Source organism: Ochotona curzoniae, unplaced genomic scaffold, assembly GCF_017591425.1.
Source record: "Ochotona curzoniae isolate NIBS_2020 unplaced genomic scaffold, NIBS_Ocur_1.0 contig_2404, whole genome shotgun sequence".
In the NCBI taxonomy this organism is placed as follows: domain Eukaryota; kingdom Metazoa; phylum Chordata; class Mammalia; order Lagomorpha; family Ochotonidae; genus Ochotona; species Ochotona curzoniae.
This window is the reverse complement of record NW_024465451.1, coordinates 2,063,741-2,084,984: the sequence shown is the minus strand read 5'-3', so window position 1 is coordinate 2,084,984 and position 21,244 is coordinate 2,063,741. Positions and strand designations below refer to the sequence as shown.

The following is a 21,244-nucleotide window of genomic DNA, read 5'->3' as shown; positions in this document are numbered from 1 at the left end:
CCATCCCTGCGCAGGGTCCCTGCTGGTCCCCCAGCCTTCAGGCCACTGTTCTTTCTCTGATTCCCAGACTGTCTTCCCCAAAGCCATGGTCCACCATGCCCCAAGATCCTTCCCACCCCACAACCCACCTATAGCCTCCTCAGCTCCTCAGCCACGGCCATCCCTCACTGGTTGCAGACGCAATGGACTCTGCAGAATGTGAGGCACGCCTGGCGGCTTGTTTATTGGATTGAGTCTTAGAGACTACATAAGGCACATGTGGCTGGGAAGTAAGGGTGCGCCCTGGGGACGCAGTCAAGGGTGAGCATCTCGGGGCTGGGCCACGGAAGTAGTCAGAAGGGGGCAAGGTGGGCAGGGTGGCAGGAGGCGGGGCTCGGGCGTGAGCCTCTCTGACCCAGAAGGCACTAGAATGGGAGTGATGGTGTCGGGTCAGGGGAGAGTCCTGGAAGCGGGACGGGGGCGGGGCTCAGCCTGGCCGGTGGCCATTGGGGGCCGGGGGAATGGCTGTGCCTGAGCCCCGAGGCTCTGTGGCAGCCTGCACGGGGCCGCCTCAGCTGAAGTCTCGGTTGGGCAGAAGCATGGGAGCCACCAGTGTCCATAGGTAGAGGAGCAGCCCTGCCCAGCTGGCACAGATCTTCACCCACACAGCGGTCCACGTGCTGACCATCTTCCGGGCCTCGCCGGGGCTGCAACACAGCATTGGCCCTGTGAGCTCAGTCCCGAGCTGTGCCCAGCCCTGTGACCCAGCTGTGACCCCCTCATGCTAGTGTCTCATCGACACGTTTGACATCTGGTCTTGTGACCCTGGGTATGCCACTGACCCTCACCTCAATTCCAATCTTGACCTCAGTTGCAGATTGTGAAGTTGTGACCTGGCTCCTGGTCCCTAACCTTGCAGTCTTCATTCTGTGAGCTCACTCTGGGACCCTGGAGTTTCTGACACTATTCTGCTTCTGACCTTGAACCCTGACTCTGCCCCTTGGGTCCTGTAACTCAGTGCTGGCCTCTGAACTTAGTACCCTGACTTCTGCCCTTTCATCTTGTCATTTCAATCCTAGACATATCAACTCCTAACTTCAGTTCTAAGCAAATGATGTGGATCATGTGTGTTTATGTGTGAATGTGGTGTGCACATGTGAGTGTATACAAGTGTATGTGTGCCAATGTGCATCGTGAATACGGTATGTGTGTGGATGTATGAGTGTGCACATGTGTGTCTATATCCATGTGTGTGAAAGCACTGTGCATTTACATGTGTGCACGCTACAAAATACCACAGTCCCGAGTAATGTGGACACCTTCACTCCTGCATGGCCCCAATTCAAACCTAGATCTCTTAACTCCTGCTTTTGACCGTGGGGCTTTGATTCTGACCTCCATACCCTAATCCTAACCGTGCAATCCTGAATCCCAAATCTGGCCTGTGATCCACCCCTGCTTTGCGATCCTAGATCACCCCTGGAAGGGTCCAGCCCTGCATCCAGCAAGCTCCGCTTCTCTCATTCTTGAAAGGGGCAGGAGCTGAGGGCTGACAGGGAAACTGGGACAGGAGGGGGCACGTGCCATGGAGGGCGCCATGCAGACCCCAAGCAGGCCATGAGGTAAGCCCAGGCAGGGACGAGAGAAGAGGAGGGGTGAGGCACATCCCCTGGGTACCAGGCTCTGCCCTGGCCCAGCCAGGCTCCACGCACCTGTACCAGTTGGTGAGTGTCATCATGATGTGCAGGGAGGCCAGCACCAGGCAGAAGTGGAAGAAAGAGTAGCTGTAGGTGACGCCATCCTGCTCGTTGTCGTAGGCTCGGTGCTCGCAGGCCGCCACCTGCTGCTGCTCCTGCTGTGCTGCCTCCAGCATGGCTGGGCTCTCCTCCGTCTGCATCAGGGTGTTCACCTGCCTGTGGTCCGAGGATCGCACACTGTGGGGCAGGGTGGGAGGGGGCAGTCAGGGCCACTGCTGCCCACATGGGCGGCTGGACAGTGGCAGGGCAGGGAAACCCCACGAGCTGGAGTATTGGTCTCAGAGCCTCGGACGCCAATGACCTTGTGGGTCAGCCCTGGCCCAGGAGTGAACCAACTGCTCTGGCTCTCAACTGTGCCTTTATTTCCTGTGTGACCTTGAGCAGGACACTTAACCTCTCTGAGCCTCTGATTGTATATCTATAAAATCAAGGCCACCAGCACCATGTAAATTAAGTCTGTGGAGGCGGCATCCCCTATGGGTGCCAGTTCAGATCCTGGCTGCTCCGCTGCGTATCCAGCTCCCTGCTAATGTGCCTAGAAAAGCAGTCAAGGATGGCCCAAGTGCTTGGGCTTCTGCAACTATGTGGGAGACCCAGATGAGGCTCCTGACTCCGGGCTCCTGACTGGCTCAACTCCTGTCATTGTGACCATTTGGGGAATGAACCAGTGGATGGAAGATCTCTCTCTCTCGCTCCCTTTCTCTCTGTAACTCTGCCTTCCAAACATAAAGAAATCAAGGGTACCAACACCTCTCTGTCAAGGCTGTTAGGTAGTTGTTAGAATAATGATGGGCCATGCCTGGCACGGAGCATTTACTACATAAACAGCCACTGTTCTTCTGGTACCCGGGAAGACACCTGCACCATAGCAGTGCTCCAGGCACCTCCAGTGTCATTAAATAGCAGTGCTCATGTGCTATAAGTTGTCCTTTCATTAGCTCGTAGGAAAAGAACAATTGATTTCCATTCACCCACAGTCTCTTTTCCCTGCAAGTTTGGACTGACATAAAGGAATCAGGATCGGTCATGGCAAAGTCAAGTCCCACCTCCACTTCCTATCCCAGTCTATGACAAAGTCTGGAGGTTTCCAGCAGACTTTGGCAGTTTGAGGTCCCTACGATTTTGAATAAACTATGATTTCAAAAAGGTAAGAAGGGTGGGTGCCATGGTGGAGGAAATTGGGCATTTTCAGGTCATGTTTGTGGACTGCTCAGAATGGACTTAGAGAAAATGCTTTGGAAAAGGTGAAAAAAAAAAAAAACACTCCTGAATGTTCTAGCTCAGGGCACTGTGGGCAGACATGCTGCTGTGAGGGAAACAGCACTGCCTTGGGAGAGTGGAAGGCATGGACTGGGGCCCCAGGAAGCAGCCCCTGAGTGCACAAACTCCATTCACACCCTGACCCACGATCATGACCCACAGGCTCTGGAGAGAGCCGTTCCAATCTGCACAGCCATGCAAACATTCAGCCGTTCGGCAAACACGTTTCAGGTACCTTATACCCGCCAAGTTCCTTGCTCAGGGTTCCTTGCTCACTGTTTTAACTCATCAACAACCCAACGAGGTAGGTGCCATTTTTATCCCAACGTTATTCATAAGGAAACTGAGGCACAGGCAAGTTCAGTGACCCACCCAAAATCACACACCCAGTAAGTAGCAATGCCAGGTTCAAATGCAGGTGCACGCTAGAGTCCACACTGCTGAGCATTTGCTAGGATGCCCCTTTAAAAACGTTCTCATGCTGCGTGGCGCGAGGCGCAGCTGGTAGGACACTGCCTGCATTGCAAACATTAGTGCCTAGGGTCAAGTCCCATCTCCTTCTATGCACGAAGACACATCCTGGGAGACAGCAGGTTCAGTGCTTGGGTCCCTGCCACCTACATGGAAGACCCAGACTAAGTCCCTGACCCCAGCCTTGGCCTGGCCCACCTCTGGCTGTTATGAACATTTGAGAAGTGAATGAACAAGCAGATGGAAAAAAATCTCTCTCTTCACCTCTTTCTCTCTCTGCTGTTCAAATGAAAATAAATCCATTTTTTGACAGCCCTGGGAGAGCTGCCCTCCTGGGAGTTCGTGCGGTCCCAGTCACCTCCACTAGCAGGCAGGTTCTCATCCTTCTCTTACTGAGAAGCAAACAGGCTCAGAAAGGCTAATTCACTTATCCCGAGGCACACAGAAAGAGCCTGACCCCGCAGGCCCCAGTGTAAGCCCTCCTGACCTCACAGCCACGTGCATGTAGCTGAGCTGGGGAACAGCAGCCTGCTATGCAGGAAGAGGTCCTGGGTCAGGTGACAGGGCCCAGCCCACTCTGCTGCCCACCCACACCATGCCCTCTGAAGGAGTCAGGGGCTGCATGTGCAGCTTGTTGAGAGCACCTTTCAGTGTGATGTCGCAGCTCCCACATCCTTCCCTCATGGCCAGTCATGTCCCCTCCCCGGAGAAGAACCCCTCCCTCTCCTGCCCCCAGGCGCACCTGATAAAGAGGGTGCACAGGATGAAGATGACCAGGCCCACGATGCTCGGAGCATCCCACCATTGCGTCTCATAGCTCTCAGCGCCTGCCAGCACTGAGTCATTGCCAAAGCTGGTCAGCAGATGCGGGTTGCACTTCTGGTCTGAGGATTGGGACACAGGGGAACTTAGCTCAGGCATGCTGAGCCCAGGCAGCCAGGTGGCACCAAGGCCGAGCAGCACCCACCCAGTGCCCTTGAGCCCAGCTGAGACCCCTAGCAGATAACATGGAGAGCTCCTGGACAGAGGATCAAGTCTAGCATGGGCTGCAGCAGGGCTGACTCTGCAGTGACAGTAGGCACCCAGGGTCCAAACTCACCGGGGACATTGGATAGGGCCGACCAGGTGACAAACATGGTATACAGCGTGACCACCGAGGCCTGCAGCAGTCCTGAGTTAGGCTGGGCATCCTGGCAAAAACCATTCATCGGTGAGACCAGACGGGTGATGCCCACTCTCGCCCAGCCACTCCAGGACATCCCTCCCCACCCCATCAGGCCAGCTAGCACCCTGCTGGGTCCTTATTCCGTCTTCTCTTCACGCTCCCTGGTGTGCCTGGCTCCCACCGTGCTTGCGCACAGCCTGTTGTGACCCCTGATCTTCTGCCTCCTTTCTTTGTAATTCTCCAGGCTGTGGCACCGCGTCATTAGCCATAGCCAAAAGGTGTATGCAAGGACTTGACTGTGTTTGTCGCCCCCACCCTCTGCCCCATGCACACACTTGGACATCAGTGTGGATGCCCACAGCTGAACTCACAGGCTCGGGAGCCAGCCCGTCAGGCTGCTCACCCACCTCAGTCACTCCCTAGCCCTGCCCTGTGACCTTGGCTATGTCTCAACTCCTCCAGGCCTCCAGCTGCTCATCCATAAAGTGGGAATTCTGACGGCCCAAGGACCAAATGACAGGACAGATGCCTGAAACTGCTGGCAGTCATGATTAACCTTCCTCCTCTTCCTCACTGTGAGGAACTGACCTCTGGAGGAGGGCCCTGGGTCCAGGTAGGTGCCACCTGATCACCAACTGCTGTGTGACCCAGGACAGAGAAATCACCATCTCTGGGCTTCAACCTTCTCTGGCCAGAAAGGAGGGCTCTACTTTTGTTCTCAAGATCCATGAAGATGACCTGAGCTGGGGTCAAGGTGTCCCCACCACGTGGCATGCCAGTATTTCACAGAGGCGTCACTTCCAATCCAGCCCCCTGCTAATGCACCTGGGAAAGCAGCGGAGGATATTCCAAGTGCTTGGGCCCCTGCACCCACGTGGGAGTTCCAGAAGACACTCCAGACGCCCAGCTTCAGCCAGGCCTAGCCCTGGACGTTGATGTATAGTCTCCCACTTCCTCTCCCCGTGCAACCCTGACTTGCAAATAAATACATAAACCTTTAAATGAAATCCCCTAAGCTACCTCTAAAATGCCTGGGGTCCCTAACTCAAGTACCTGGGACACATAGGGAGCCAATGATACTTTTCTCTGGAAGATTACTTTGGGAGATCCTCCCCTGTCTTTGTTTCAGACAGTCCAGGAGTGAAATTGAATTGAATTGAAAGTAGAATTGGATTTTTCAACACCTCTTGAGATATTTAGGACCTGTTGCTCAGGAAGTGCCTAATGTTAGCGTAAAAATAAACACGATGGGAATAACCACACCTAGAACCAATGTCATGAGGGAAATAAGAGAAACACCCGCTCGTGGCAGCTCGATGCCCAGATGTCAGGAACCGCGCTAAGGGCTCAGACAAGACTTCACTCCTGAGACGAAGTCCTCACAGGCTGTGCCATTTCCCCCCATTTCACCTTTGAGAGGGCTCAGAAAGGTTATGACACTTATCCGAAGACACCCAGCATGCAGGTGTGAAAGCCCAGACTCGGTCCAGGGTCAGGCTCCCTGCAGGAAGTCCCGCCCTCTGAGAGGCTCACCTGGACCTTGGGCAGGACGGCAACGATGGACACAGACACACAGAGGGCCAGGTTGAGGCCTATGAAGGCCTTGCCCTCGTAGCAGCCGCCGGGCTGGGTGTAGTAGATGAAGAACAAGGCCACGGCCGCCACAGACAAAGCGTAGAAGAGGAAGGTGAAGAAGAAGAGGCCTGCATGGGAGGGGCTGTGAGTGGCTGGGTCAGGAGGACCCCCACCCTCTCCCCTCCAGGGGCCCGCAGGGTGATGTCAGTGCCCCCACCACCCTGAAATAACACCACCCCCCCCCCAACACCATCACTGTAAAAAGGTGATAACAACAGCATGGACAAGGAGGCCACGCCTGGCAGAAGCTGAACTGCAAACACAGCTCAGCTGGAGTTCTATGTGCAGGAGTGGCCACATGTTCAAAGAGGGGCGGGGGCCTAGTGGCCCCATGAAGGCCTCGCCCCACACAGCACAGCAGAGCAGCCCCGGCAGGCGCCCCTGGGGTTCTCACATCAGCCACAGTCGGTCCGGGCTGCACTTGATGGTTCCCATGGGAACCACTGGACCTGACCGCAAGGCCTGGCCAGGTCAGCTCTCTTCCAGTACACAGGGCTTGCCCAGCATCAGCCACCCCTCCCAGTGTCCCATTCCAGCTGCCTTGCACAGCTCATGTGCTAGGACCCTTCAGGCCTCCTGCCAGCTTCAGGGACCCTTCAATCCCTCCCGCAAGAAGCCGGGGCGGGGCAGCACTGACCTGCGTACCAGGCCCGGGAGTCACACTCCTCCGCCTTGCTCAGCCACCGCTGGTTCCAGGAATGTGCGAAGTCAATGAACAGCAGCAGTTGGATGAGGATGAAGAGGAAGGAGCCCACGACGCCAAAGTAGAACCAGACTGTGGGCGGGGAGGCAGGGAAGGACGATAAAGCGGGGAGGCCCCCTGGGGGAGCAGCAGCACTGGGGAGTCCCGGGTCCAGGGCGTCCTCATCCACCCATCCCAGCTCCTCCGGGGACGTGGAGCCCAGTGTCTGGCCAAGCACAGGTGTGGCAGGGGCTGCTTCAAGCCCACCCAGGGCCGTGAGGGGCCAGCACTAGCCCACCGTAGCAGGCAGACCAGGAAGCAGCCAGCAGCCTAGAGTCTGTGTGTACCACAGCCAAGAGTTGCCCCCACAGCCGCCCCCCTGCCCGCAGCCTCCCCCCCGCCTGCCTACTGTTCGAGAAGGAGCCGTCGGGGATGTAGAAGGCGCCCACAGTGATACCCACGAGGATCAGGAGCTTAAAGAACCAAAACCTACAACAGGAGGAAGTGGGGAGATGGAAGCTGAGTGGGAGAAGGGACACGAAGTCCAAGGCCCCTCCCTCGAGAGGCAGAAACTGGGAAAGGCAAATGGGGGGGGCTTCCTGATGATCTAAGGGGGGATTCGAAGTCTGTTCCAACCTTCGGAATACCCCGAAGGGCAGAGGGAAGGAGCATGGTGGGGCAGAGTGGGCACCTGCGTTCTACCTAGCTAGGGCGTCCCTAAAGTGCTGCTGTGTCTCAGGCCTGCTGGTACCCTTTCTGAGCTTTGCTTCTACATCTGAGAAATGGGTTGCTGTACCCTCATGAGTTCAGTGACTGCAGGTCTGGAAACCCCTGGAGACAGGCAGAGGAGTGGGGAGAGCCATCAGAGGCAGGGTCCTGGGGTGCAGAAGGAGGGAGACGCCCCCTGCCTCACCCATTCTGGATGGCCGCCCGGGGATCCCGGCTGCTGCGCACGCAGATCATGAGGAGGGTGAAAAGGAAGAAGAAGGCTGCCGTGGCGAAGCACATGCGGTAGACGGCGCGGTGGCCTAGCAGGGAGCCACAATCAATGTGACCCTGAAGGACCACGGGGACCTCGGTCCCGTCCTCGCATACCCAGGGCAGCTGTGGAGACATACAGGATGGCCCGATGGCCCCAGCCCACCAGGTCCCAGGGGGCATGGGGGCTCCCGTGGCCTCCACCTCCATGGCCCCTCCAGCTCCACCCACTCCCACCTGCTCTGGGCTGCAGCCACTCCCCGGAGCAGCCACTCCCCAGAGCAGCCACTCCCGGAGCCTGCTGATGCGCTCACACTGGCTCCCTCTTGTCTATTCCCATCCTCCTCTTCCTCCTCCTCCACCTCCTCAGCCTCTTCAGTCTGCAGCCGGATCCTGTCCTGACTCCCAACAGCAGCAGAGCAGGCCCTCTCCTCACTCCTGACTGTAGGAGCGAGCACTCGCATCGCCACCAACTCCCCAGGGGCACACACAGACTCCCACTTCCATGGGAGAGGCACTTGCCAGCCCTGCCCAGGAGCTGATAAAGTTAATTCCAAGGCAGGAAGACCATCTCCTGGGTGGGTTGAGGTGATTGGTGAGGTGTCCCAGGGCCGGGAGGAAAGGGTTGTTGCAGCAGTTACAGCATAGCCACTAGGAACACCTACAATCCCGAATGGATGCCAGGTCAAGTCCTGGCTGCTCCACTTTCCACCCACCTCCCTCCTAACACACCTAAAAGGCAACAAGTGATGGCTCAGATAGTTGGGTCTTTGCCACCTACATGAGAGACCTGGACTGAGTTCCCAGCCCCTGGGTTCACCTTGACCAATCCCTGGCCATTTCAGATATTTAGAGCAAACCAGTAAATGCGAGCTTTCTCTCTCTCTCTCTCTCCCTATTTCTCTCTTTGTCTTTCAAAAGAAGAAGAAGAACAATCCCCTTATGAGACTCAAGCCCCCCACCCTGCCCATTCACCCTTAGATCGTTGAGACACTCAAACCCCTGGTCAGCTGTCAAATCCAGAACAGCTTTGGCATTCCAGCCACCAGCTGAACAGGCAGCCTCCTGCCATCCCCAGCCCTGGGCCCTCCTGGCCCCTCCAGATCACCGCCCCTGCCCTCAGCCCCGGCCTCTCACCTTGTGCAGCTGACTCTCCACGCTGGGGCTCAGCATGATGATGCACACCAACACCCCCAGGAAGAGGAAGGCGGTGAAGAGGAGGCGGCTCACGGTGGAGTTGCGGCTGGAGGGGCAGCAGCTGCACAGGATGCAGGGCGCAGAGCCACAAAGGCAGGATGCCTATGGACGGAGAGGGGGCTGCGCTGTCACTCTGCCCTGCCCTGTCCTGCCCAGCCGAGCCGCAGCCCCTCCACCCCACCTACTACCTGCCCACGGCCTTCGCAGCCTGTGCCCACCTTTACAGCCCTAGCCTTTATGGTTTCCCAGCCCAAGGGGGAGGCTGAGGAAGCCCAGAGCCTGGGTCACAGAGGACCACAAGAGGGTCAAACCTCGGTCCCTCTCGAGGAAGACTGTGGCTTTGCAGAGAGGGCGCTAGAATCACACTTTTTCTTACTCAAAAGGAGGGAGAGTGTTTAAAAAGTAAAAATAAAAATAAAAAACAGCAGGGGACTGGCGATATGCAGTGATTTAAACCTCTCCCCCACTAGGTGGTCCCTGTTTTGTTCACTGGCATCCCAGCATGGGAACCATGTCCAGCACACATGAGCTCAGAGACTCTCTACTAAATGGATATCAAAGCTTTGGCAAAATATCCAGCACACATCAGCCGATCAATGGGAACCATGAGCAGCCCTTTCCCGCTCTGGGACTATGCCACCTGCAGACAGCAGGTGGCGGTCTAGCCTTTCCCCTCCCCAGTACTCTATGATCGGCAAACTACCAGGCTTCAGGGACTGAAATCCATGGGGGAGGGGAGGGGGTCTGGTGAGGCCACAGGATCTACAGCCTGGGGCCCAAAAAGGCGGCTCAACTCACTGAGTCCTCACCTTGGTCCAGGGCAGTTCTCCCCTTAAGCAGCCCCAGTTCCCCACCCTCCCAGAATTTCCATGGGGTGTGGGTGCCATGGGTGCTGGATGGGGTCTCACAGGCAGGCACGATGGGGAGGAAAGGAATCAGGGAGCCCCCCTGCACTGACTGGGAAAGGGCGGGCACAGTCAGACAGCAGCGGAGGACCCGTGAAGCACTGGGGGCACACCTTGCAGGACCCCAGTTTTCCTCCCGAGAGGAATGGCAGCTGCTGGAGCTACAGAAATAACTGGTGCTGAATGACCCATCGTGGGGAGAGCCGGCTGAACAGAGTCCCTTGCTCTCCTGTGACCTCCTCCCCCCTTTTCTGGTCTGTCCCCTAGGCCCACAGCACACTCTCCTAGGGGTCCCCGCCGTCTGCCTCCCTCTATCTAGGCTGGATATGCTTTCTTAGCCCTCTCTCCCAACTACAAGGTCAAGTACAACACAGAGGCTAAGTGAGTGCTTCTAGAATTAAATGGAAACCTTATAACCCAGATCACTGCCATTGGTCAGGTCTAGCAATGTCTCTTCTCTTTTTTTTTTTTAATGTTTATTTCCATCTACTTGAAATGTAGATGAACAGAGGGACTGAAATCTCCTTGTTGGCTGGTTCACTCCCCTAACACCCAAAACAGACACAGCGAGGGCAAGCCAAAGGCAGGAGCCCTTGATGCAACCCAGCTCTCCCTGTAAGAGACAGGGACCCAAGGACTTGAGCCTTCAGCTGCTGCCTCCTAGGCACATCAGCAGGAAGGTGGATAAGAAGTGAAGTAGTCAGGATGGCGCTCCTATGGGCGAGGCAACCAGTGGCTTAACCTGCTGGAGCACAATGTCTGCCCCTCCAAGAGCTTATGGTAACATCTTGGTTGCTGCCCCTCAAGCCCTGATTCCTAACTGTGGCCTTCCTCTAGGGTCAGGGAGGAAGGCTGAAGGGATAAGGAAAGGGGTGTTTGGAGATTATAGATATCAGACTTAGCAGGTTCGTATCCCTACTATGTTCCATGTGGAAAGTAAGACCAGCGAGGTCAAGAGAGTTGCTAGGGGCCAGCACTTGTGTTATAGTGGGTTAAACCACCACCAGTGATGCTAGCATCCCATAGAGGTGCTGGTTCAAGTCCCAGCTGCTCCACTTCTGGTCCAGCTCCTTGCTAATGCACCTGGGGAAGTAGCAGAGGACGGCCCAGGTGCTTGGTGCCTGTGTCCATGTTGATCTGGAAGAAGCCCTGCACTTGTAACTTCAGCCTGGCCCAGTCTTGGCCATTGTGGCCATTTGGGTAGTGAAAATAGCAGATGCAAGACCCCTGTCTTTCTCTCTCTCTAAGTATGCCTTTTAAATACATAAAACAATAGTCTACAAAAATAAAGGACACTGCCAGAGAGGCAGGCGTTTGGCACAGCAGTCAGGAAACCACTTTGGGACACCAACTTTGGAATTGTCTCCACTTCTGATCTAGCTCCTTGCTGATGTGCCTGGGGAAGGCAACAGAGGATGGCCACAGTGCTTGGGGCCCTGCACCCAAGTAAGGGACTAGGATAGAATTTCTGGCTCCTGGCTCTGGCTTGGCCCATCCCTGGCTGTTGCAGCTATTTGGGAAGCACACCAGTAAATGGATGATCTGTTTGTCTCTGTCCCTCTGCCTTATCAAAGAAATAAAGAAGATGCCTAACAATGAAGCTTGCCAGGGGTCTCACAGCTAGTCAACTACGGCCCCAAAGGACTTGTGACGGCTGCCGTTTGTGCAAGCCTGCTCAGTCTCGGGCATTCTGGTGAGCGCTTTCCACGAAGCCTCCCATCTCCTCTGACCTCTCATCTATGAATGGGAAAACAGACAAGGGACACACCACAGAGCAAATGAACTCAGGTGTATGTGCATGGCCAGGCTCCATCATAGCCTCCACTACCTCGCTGAGCTCAGACTCACTTAACTTACCCCTGGGGGGTGGGGGATGGAACCAAGCAGGCCAAACAGCATGGAACTCAGGGACCTCACCCCAGGGACCCAGACCCTGACCCTGGCCATGTCGCCACGTCCACTGCACACACAGGGAGCTGGGCCTTCCCTCTGCTCCTGCTCTTCAGGATCAAAATCCATGTACTCCCGACCCCGGACACCGCAGGCTCCATCTCCAAGGGCCTGCTCATCAGCTCCATGGCACCTTAGGAGGCTCGGACCCCCTGGTTCTTTCCTCCCATCCCTGCAGCGACTCCTCCAACCCTCTCCTACAGGAAGCGTAGCCCATGGGAGTGTAGATGGAGCTGGGTCCCAGTGCGCAGACCCACAGAGGTCCCCATAGGGAAATGAAGAATAGCCCTGTGCATATCCACATGTCACAGTCCCCCTGGTGAGCATTCCTCTGCCCAATGGGGCAAAGAGGAGGAAGCACCTGCCGTGGATACAGTGGATGGTATGTGAGCTACTGGAACCCAGTTGACATCTATAAACTTCTTTCAATTTTCAATGAAGAATAAACCACCTGAAGTAAGCACAAAGCTTTGGGTTTCATGGCGTTCAGAGAATGTCAAGGAACTGCAAATGATCTGACTGTCCTGCTCATGGCATGGTACAGGGTAAGACAAGACAAAAGTCGCCAGGCTGCTGAGCGACACGTCCTGGGGTTCACGACACAGACCCTGCGGCTGGCCCTACCCTGCAAGCCCAGCCACGCCCCTCCTGCCCCACATGCCCTTGGGGACAGCAGCTGGGAAAAAGTCAGAACCCATGACAGCCATGGCAACCATGGCAACCAAGCGCTCCACTGCTGGCTGAATAGATAAACAGAACGTGGTGTCCACACACAGAGGAATATTACTCAGCCTTCAAAAGGGAGGAAATTTCAACAGGTGCCACAACACAGAAAAAACCCTGAGGACGTCAGGTAAGGTAAGATGAGGCAGACAGAGACGGATCCCACAAATGACCAGGTCCGCAGTGAGAAAAACGAAAACAGGAGTAGTTACTGCTCAAGGGGAGTGTCAGGCTGTGACGACAGTAGAGTTGTGGAGCTGCACCAGGGTGACACCATCACAGCCAGGCGATTGTCCTTAAGGTCACCAGAAATGGCTGTGACAGCACCCTTGGGTCTTGGAGATTTTACCACAGTTTCTAAAATGGAGAGGGGAGGGAGTCTTCAGAGAAAGAAGCCAGTGAGAGGAGGACGAGAAGCCAGGAGACAAGGCACACGACCTCTAGCAACCTCCCCTCGCCCGGAGAGAGGAAGCAACTGGAGTGGCAGTGAAAGTGGCAGCCAAGCTCCCCATGGCCCAGGCCAGCGCGTCTGAACTTTATCCCGGGGGCAGCAGGGAATCATTGCGAAAGAGGAATTTCATTGATTGGCAGTTTAAAAAAGATGACTTGGGCTGTAGGATGGACAAGAGATCAGAGTGGCACTGGTGCCCCAGGGAGTAGAGGGAGTCAGGGCTCTTTTCAGTTGAGATGAGAACTGGCACTGTGGACAGAAGGCAGGTGGGTTCTGCAGTCATGAGCCCTGGCACTCCGCCCCCACCCTTCACCCCCACCAGCTACTCCTTGCTCCTAATGCACTCACCTGGGACAGGCAGGCCCAGAGTACATTTGTTCCATGGCCATGTTCAGTGAGCCTGCCTCCTGACGTTCTTTACAAACCCCTTGAAGACTAAAGGACTGTCATGTATGCTTTGTCACCATCTAAAGGCAAAAGCCAGAACACGGCTGCAGGTGCCACTGTGAAAGTGGCTGAGCCACACCAGGATCAAACCAGATGCCGGGCACACCTACGGAGGCCCACTGACTGCCCCGGGGTGGTGCAGCATCACAGGTCCTCATGTGGGCTCTGCCAGCTGGCACCACGGTCTCGATTATTTCTCCCTACCTCCACCTCACTTTCCTCTTCTGTAGAATGGGACCCTGGGACAGGAGAGCAAGGCGGCCCAGAGCCCAGACGCCACAGCCAGAGAGTAGTCCTGGCTTCTGCCAGCTTCACCAATTCCTCACGTGTGGCCAGAGCCGCCTCCCATCCTTGGGTGCTGATGGAGTGGCCGTCGCACAGCAGTCTTGCATGCCACCGCAGTGCTAGGCTTCTGTCTGTCCCTGTTCATCCTTGCAGCATGCCAGGGGTAGGGGCTCCGGGCCTGTCCACTTCACAAACAATGTGACTGGGCAGGGACACAGAGAGGAAGAGGGCCAGGCCAGGCCTCAGCAGACACCCATCTGTAGTGAACTCTGAACTTCCACGTAAATGTTGTAAGACAATGGGCCGATGCCAAGATGCCACCACTAGGAGGATACCAGCATCTTCCCCAGCAGTCTATGTAGCCACAAACAGTCCCCCCAAGGGGTACTTCGCACCCAGGCATTTCCCCTAGACCAGGATGCTACTGGTATCCAGTGCTGTTGGTCTCCACTCAGTCCGGTGTGGCTCCTGGGCATTCGCCTGCCCTCTCTGATCTGACAGAAGGGAAGGAATGCAGAGAGAACCCACATAGTGCCTTATGCCCCAGGTCCTAGTCCTGCAGTCGGGATGCGGTCAGCGGTAGCTGTTGCATGGGACATCAGTGGGGCACAGCTGGAGGGAGAACAGCAAAACAGCACAGGTGAGTGGCCCAGACCAGCACTCGGCTCGGTCAGCGCCAAGGAGAGGGGATGAGGGAAGGACAGGCTGCTTACAGAGCCTAGATCCTCACTAAGCTACCCCCCAGCTTAGCCCTGAATCAGCCCTGTCCCCTCTAGTCATCTGGCTATGGGGAGGGTGGGAAGGTGTGGACAGAAGCCCGATCCAGGAATTGGACCCTTCTCCCAACTGGGCAGCTCCCATCCATCAGCTGTGCAGCCTCAGACCAGTGGGCTGGCCTCTCTGAGCTGCATCTTCCTCTTCTATAACCTGAGTATTTGGTCTCCGCCTAGGGGGACTTCATGACTCAGCCCTGCCCTTGACTTTGTGTTCCTCTCTGGGGCAGTTTTCCACCTTCCTTTCCTTGATAACAGCAGCTCCCATGGTGTGCACCACCCACTCCCTGTAGGGACTGTGCTGGGCACCCACAGCCATAGCGTTAATTCCCCCACAGCATGGGGAGGGAGGCAGTGTCGCTGGTCCTGTCTCACAGATGGAGAGACCAAGGCACAGAGCTGGGTGGGTCAGCTCTCATGCCACTCTCCTAGGCCAGCCCAGCAGGGCCTGGACCTCGCCCAGGTGCAGATGGAAATCTAGTCCACGGGGGGCACAACTCGCCCCCCCCCCCCCACACACACACTTCAGGAAGCAATCCACAGCTTCAGCCTGATCTTGAATTTGGGGGCAGGAACAAATCAGGCTGTAGTGCCTTCTGTATACACGTACACAACTCACAACCACACACATTCATAGGAACATACATAAGCACATGCACACACACACACACACACACACAAGCACACATGTGCACACACATACTTCACTGATGGGAACTCAGGACAAGAACCGGCCCTCGGCCCACACCACAGATCCTCTGCGCTCATCTCCTTCTGGGAGAGGGCTACCAAAGGCAGCTCTCGCCCCCACGCCCACTCCTCAGCCCACAAGTCGGGGACAAAGGAAAGCTAGTTCCGAGCTTTCCTCCGCAGCCCTGGCGCCCCTCGCGGCTCCCCAGCCTCTTTGTGTGGGGCCCGTGGGGGAGGGGCTTCCTGAAAGAACCTTAGATTTAATGAGGGGAGGAGGGAAAGGAGAGAGGGCTGGGAGAAAGGAAGAGAGGGGCCTCTGGCTGGGGTCTGGCTGGCGCCCCTCCCTTGTGCTGGCTGCAGCCCCAAAACTGTGCTGGCCGCCCCTCCCCCAGGTCCCCAGCCCAGGCCACCAGGCATTCCCCCTGCGTATCCAAACCTCCCTCAATTCCTGATCTCCCAAGTCAAAATTTCCCCCACACCGGGGTGGCACAGCAAGATGTCACTCCAGGGTGGGTGAAGAAGGCCGGGTGGGGGCTCCCTCCCCAGCCCGGCGCAGCTCCCCCTGATCCCTCCACGACCCGACCCGCAAGCTGTGAGCCGGGGTGGGGTCTGGAGCTTGCGGGAAAAGTGTCCGAGAGTTAGCGATCCCGACTCGAGGAGGCGGAGACCAGGAGTCGGGACGCGGCTGGACCGATAGACAGATTCCGAACTCTGGAGTCAGACAGTGACGCAGGCGGAGGCGAGGGACGGACAAAGACTGCTGGAGGAACAAGCGAACCGAGCCAGGCGGACACGCGCAGACAGACCGACGGCCAGAAGGACAGAGGGACAGAGGGGCGCGCAGCACCAGGGACCAGCAGGCCACACAAAGAGTGGGCGCGTTGGGGAGAGGCGCGCCCCGAGAACCACTCCCACCACCAAGTTGGGCGCGCGGAGATGGGGTTTGTAGTGCTCCCCCCAACCCAGTCCCGCATCCCCGCGGCTCGGCAGGACGCCCACTCCACCCCCTCCCCGCGCACGGTGACCTGAGCGAGACACCAGGGGAGGACACCCAACGGGTGGCTACGGGGCGCGCTCCGAGCCGGAGCAACCCGAGGGCGAGCCCGGCGCTAGCCGAGAAAGACAAGTTTGGAGAAAACCGATCGGAAAAGTGTGGAGGCGCGGGGCGCCGGGCTGGGACTCACGCAGCTTATCAGGGAGCAGACCCCCAGGCAGGCCCCCATGGCGGCGGCCGGGGCGTGGGGCGCCGGCCTCGGGCCTCGGGATCCTGTCGAGCTCTGGGTGCCAGGGCCTGGCCCCTCCCAGCCTCGGGCCCCGCCCCGGCCCCGCCCCACCTGCCGAAGCCGCTCGACACTTTCCGGTGGCTTTCGGCGCCTCCGCTGGCTCACCTGAGACAGGTGCGCGGGGCGAGATGGTAGAGGCAGGACCGCTACTAGCCGAACAACTCGGTCTCACCGCTGGACGATGCATGGAGCCCCTGCTCAACACGTAGGTGTTGCTCGATGAAGCAATTTGGTAAAGAACCCCAGGGGAGTCACCTGCCCTCTCTCAGCCTCAGTTTCCCCAGCTGTAAAGGGGAGGGACGGAACTCACAGGGTCGTGCAAAATGAGCAGGTGCTGGATGGATGTCAGCCCCGTGGTGTCTTGTCTCCTACAGGACCCCAGCCTCACATCAGTAGCTTGCTCATCATCCACCTTCTCTTCAAACGGTACACATTTCTAGCAGTCCGGGCCACGCCCTCTCCACGGCCACCCTGGTTTGGTACCTGGTTCTCCCATCCCTGGGAATGTCCAAAACCCGGTCTCCAATGAAGGAGGTCCCATTCCTAGACTCCCAAATCACTTCTGGGGTAGCTGGGAGCTGTAACTGCTTCCTCTCCCCTCACCCGCCGGCCCTCTCCTCCGCCAATTCCAGACCCGGTAATGTCAGGGATGCCACCTGCCGACCTCACGGCTGGCCCCGGGGGCCACAAATCCGGCTGGACTGCATGGCTGGGCGCGTCCCAGGACGCCAAGCTCAGCCACTAATTGTGCCAGGATGGCTCCACACCCCACTCCACACTTTCCCTCCTCCAAATCCTTGTCCACACCAGGCCCGTCTCCTATTCCCATTCTACCCTTCGAAGACTTCTCATTATCTCCCAGTGGCTTTCCCAACCCTGAGGAAAACCAACCTATTCCTGCTCTTCTGTTTTCTAACTCACAGGAGCCTCCCTGCAAAGCTCCAGCGTGTGCCGGGCTTTTTCCTGGTAGCCTGGGAAAATAGAATCATTCCTCACTCCATCCCAGTCCACAGATGAAGAAACAGGTTCCAAGAAGGCGAGTAACATCTCCAGGGACCCCGGACATTGAATACATACTAGCTATGGTTACAATGGTCACTGTAGTGGCTGCAGGCCACCTGGGTCAAAAGCGGCAGAGCTGGCAAGCCGTTTGGTGTGGCCTTGACCCAGACTCCAAGGCTTGCTCCTGGCATCTTACAGCTTTGCTTGCAGAGTGGAGGTCTTTCCCTTCTATTGTCCCCTGATTGGAGTCCCCTGGGAGACTGGCTGCCCCTTCCTACCCTGGGCACAGGTCAGAGAGCCTGGCACACAGGAGGGCAGTAAGTGCAGGAAGAATGCTGAACTTATATCAGTTTCTTTATTCTATGACCAACTGTCTGATCCCCGCACCCAGTCAGCTTCCACCCTGCAGTCACCCATGCCAGAAGACACAGGACACCCTGAGGTCAGCCTCCCTGAAGTCCCCCACCTCAAAGTCAGCTCCCTTGGATACTTCTGCCCCAGGAGCCAAATTTCCCTGTGCTCTGGTCCCAAGATCCAGAGGAACAGCACCTGGGACTCTTGTCCTTGGTCACAGGCACCAACTGTGCTAGTGCTGTCCTGGGTTGGGGAAGGAGGGCCACACTGCACCTCTCATACCCCAGCCCTTCCCTCCTGATATAGAATATATCCCTCCCACCCAAGAAAAGAATACCCTGTGCCTGAGAGTAGGGAGGGATTGGTGTGGAGGGAAACCACCCCCGGTCATCAACTGAAAACTTCCAGAGTAAAGGTATCGCTTGGCCTCTGCCTTGCCAGGCCAACACCAAGGTCACTGGGGCTTCTACATCCCCCCGCCCAATGCCCCACCTGGTGGGGCCAGCTCAGGCTGCCCCTAACTCACCACATTGCTTTGGTAGCTTTGTCCCGGTGACTCATCCTCTTTCAGCCTTACACTTCTCATCTGTGAAATGGAGAGAGTCGTTTTTGCACTAGCTGTCTAAAGGGATCATGCAGCATGCCGTGAATCAAGCAGCATCAACCAGCCTGGCACCTGTTCCTCCAGTCTTGAACCTGCTGCAGAGGCCAGTGCCCATCACTCAGCCTGAATGCTCACCCAATCCCCTGGTCCCTAAAGCAAGCAGGTTTTGGTTCTTAGGTCAGATACACCAAAGAGTCTCCCACCTGCTGGCATGTACCTGTTTCAACTTGGTGCTTGAAGAGCCCCTGCCTGGAACCCCACTGCCCCAGGACCTCCCAACCCACGCTCGCCCTTGTCTCTCTCACCATCCTGCTATCCATGAGGACTCAGACGCACCCTGAATTTGAGCCGCCTGTCCCCTGGGCCTCGGTTTCTACACTGGCCTCTACTTCCTGCTTCTGATTCATTTACAAAGTAGGGCTGAGGCTGGGCCTTATGAATATGCATGTAGGATAATTAGAGTTTGGGAATGGGGGAGCTTCTGGGAAGAGGCGTTCCTATGGGCATCCTCCATCCAGCTCTCTGCCTGAACAATACTCTTTCAACCCCAGTAGCCCACCCACCCAAAGGATGCATGGCAATTCAGGACAAAGACTGAAGTCAAATAATAACAACAATAATAACAATAACTGTGGCTTAAGAGTTTGCCTCCTGCCAGACACTCTGCTAAGAGTATCTCCTATATGATGCATTTAAGCTAGAAGCCACCCACCTATTTAGCAGGTAAGGAAATTGATATTCCATGAGGCCAACAAACTCACGCATCAGTCGTAACTCCTGCTGCCCAGATGTTCAAGACCAGCCAGGAGCCCTGACACCTGAACCCCTGGCCACAGTGGGACCTCTCACAGATGAGCCCACAGCGGTCTTCAGTGACCCAAAGTTAGGCAAGAGCTCTGTAAATGACTCCCCCGTGTAACATTGGAGACACACAAGTGTGCACATACAGGGAGTGCTCACATGGGCCCAGTACCTGGTGACACATATTTGGGCCTGGCGCATGCACGGGGGCTTGAGGGTGCTTGGAGGGAAGCCTGTGTGTGGCTGTGCAGTGTACACAGTTCTCTGCTGATTTTGCTCCTTTTTTTTTTTTTTCAGTCAACACTTGGAGGGGAGGCGCGCAATGTGGGCCACAAGCTGGGGCTGCAGGTGGTAACTCAGTTCCAGCCCACATGGAGCAGAAGCTCCACAGTGCCCTGCTCCTCACAGCCAGGAGGAATCATTCCTTCTCTAAGGGGAACAGATGGGATGAGAGAGGAGACTGTGTTGATGGTGGGAGCAGAGACATCCAGGTAGGAGCCATCTAGGACCCCAGACTCACGAGAAGTCAGGGGCTGAGGATTCCCTTACAGGTGCCCAGTGTCTGCTGTGGATGCACAATTGAGTGGGGGAGGGGAGCACAAGGGGAACAGGCAGGAGTGTGTGCACAGGTGGTCTCTGCCACCCATGGGAGATGCAGATGAGAGCGCCTGACTCCTAGCTTTGGTCTGACTCAGTCCCAATGGCAGCAGTCATGTGTTCTGCCTTCAAATAAACAAATCTTCTTAAACAACAACAACAACAAAAAAGTGGGATCAATGGAAGAACAGAGACAGTGGATGAAGGATGGGTAGGTGAGTGCCAGATGGACAGATGGGATGGTAAGGTTGGAGAGAGGGAAAGTTATGTCATAAAACCAGTGTACCATGTGTGTTGTGGACTGTAGGGGTGAGCAGGTGGGTGCTTGCTGTACAGTTCTCTCAACCTCGGCATGTGCTTGAAGCTTTTCATCATAAAAGGCTGTGTGTTGACTGTGTGTCTAGTCCTGGAGAATATTGTGAATGAGTTGGAAAGAACAGTAGGCACGGCACCTCGCCCCGTGTTAAGCCTGTGTTCGCTTGCTGGACCACACAGCACTGTGAACTCCCTCAACGTCTTGTGAGTCTCTCAATTTCATTGCATTGGATGTGAATGTATGTGAGAAAGAGAGAGCAAGAAAATATACCTTTGTTAAAGACAAACATGTAAACAGTTGTGAACATTGATTCAAGCCTTCATTTTCACTTTATCAGAAACCTCAACAGCGGGTGTCCGGGGCCTCTCTTGGTGTGTCAGGCCTCCTCTTGCACATGCCAGTGTGCAGCACATAAGCAGACACAATGGCTCAAACTGATGCCCATGCTCATGCCCATCCTGGGAGTATGGAGGCTAGCACTGTTCTGGGGTGAGGGGAGTGGCTCCAAGCTGAGAAAGGGCAGCCAGCAGCCCCAGGGCAGCCTTGGGCACCAGGAACTCTGTCATCTGAGGCTTGGACACGCTCAGGCCAAGCGGCGTCCCTTGCTAGCAGCGAGAGTGTAGGCGGCTCAAACTCAAGTGTTTCCTGGAGGAGGGTGGGGCAAGGGCAGGTGTCCAGAGCTGCCCTGGAGTGCAGCAGCTTCTCCTTTCCTCCCCACACATTCATTACTTCCTGTCCAGCCCACTGCCCCCCTTCAGCTGCATGCCTGTAGACCCAAACTGTCTGCAACCCCCCTTCCATTGTGCGGATGAGGAAATGGAGGCCCAGGAAGGCTGCAGTTCAGAAGGCCACATAGCAAGCCACCAGCAGAACCACTTGACACGCAGCCCAAGGGTGTCATTCTCTTTTGATTGCCTGCTGTCCTTGTGTTTCCTTCCT

The 21,244-nt window shown here is 56.4% G+C and overlaps 1 protein-coding gene across 2 annotated transcripts; it reads right to left on the bottom strand.

Annotated features, from left to right (window-relative positions):
* Positions 1-269: 269 nt before the first annotated feature.
* Positions 270-18,911, bottom strand: SERINC2 (serine incorporator 2). 2 transcript variants are annotated; one of them, XM_040974381.1, is made up of 11 exons: positions 18,897-18,911; positions 18,517-18,573; positions 9,065-9,226; positions 7,863-8,053; positions 7,359-7,438; positions 6,905-7,042; positions 6,166-6,335; positions 4,567-4,657; positions 4,210-4,351; positions 1,692-1,913; positions 270-686 (listed from the first exon to the last, which is right to left on the bottom strand). In XM_040974381.1, the coding sequence occupies exons 1-11, from the start codon at positions 18,909-18,911 to the stop codon at positions 551-553; spliced, it is 1,404 nt and encodes a 467-aa protein (XP_040830315.1). In that variant the 3' UTR covers positions 270-550. The 2 variants fall into 2 exon arrangements, with proteins under 2 accessions (XP_040830315.1, XP_040830314.1); XM_040974380.1 differs by lacking the exons at positions 18,517-18,573; positions 18,897-18,911 and adding an exon at positions 16,533-16,712.
* Positions 18,912-21,244: the final 2,333 nt, after the last annotated feature.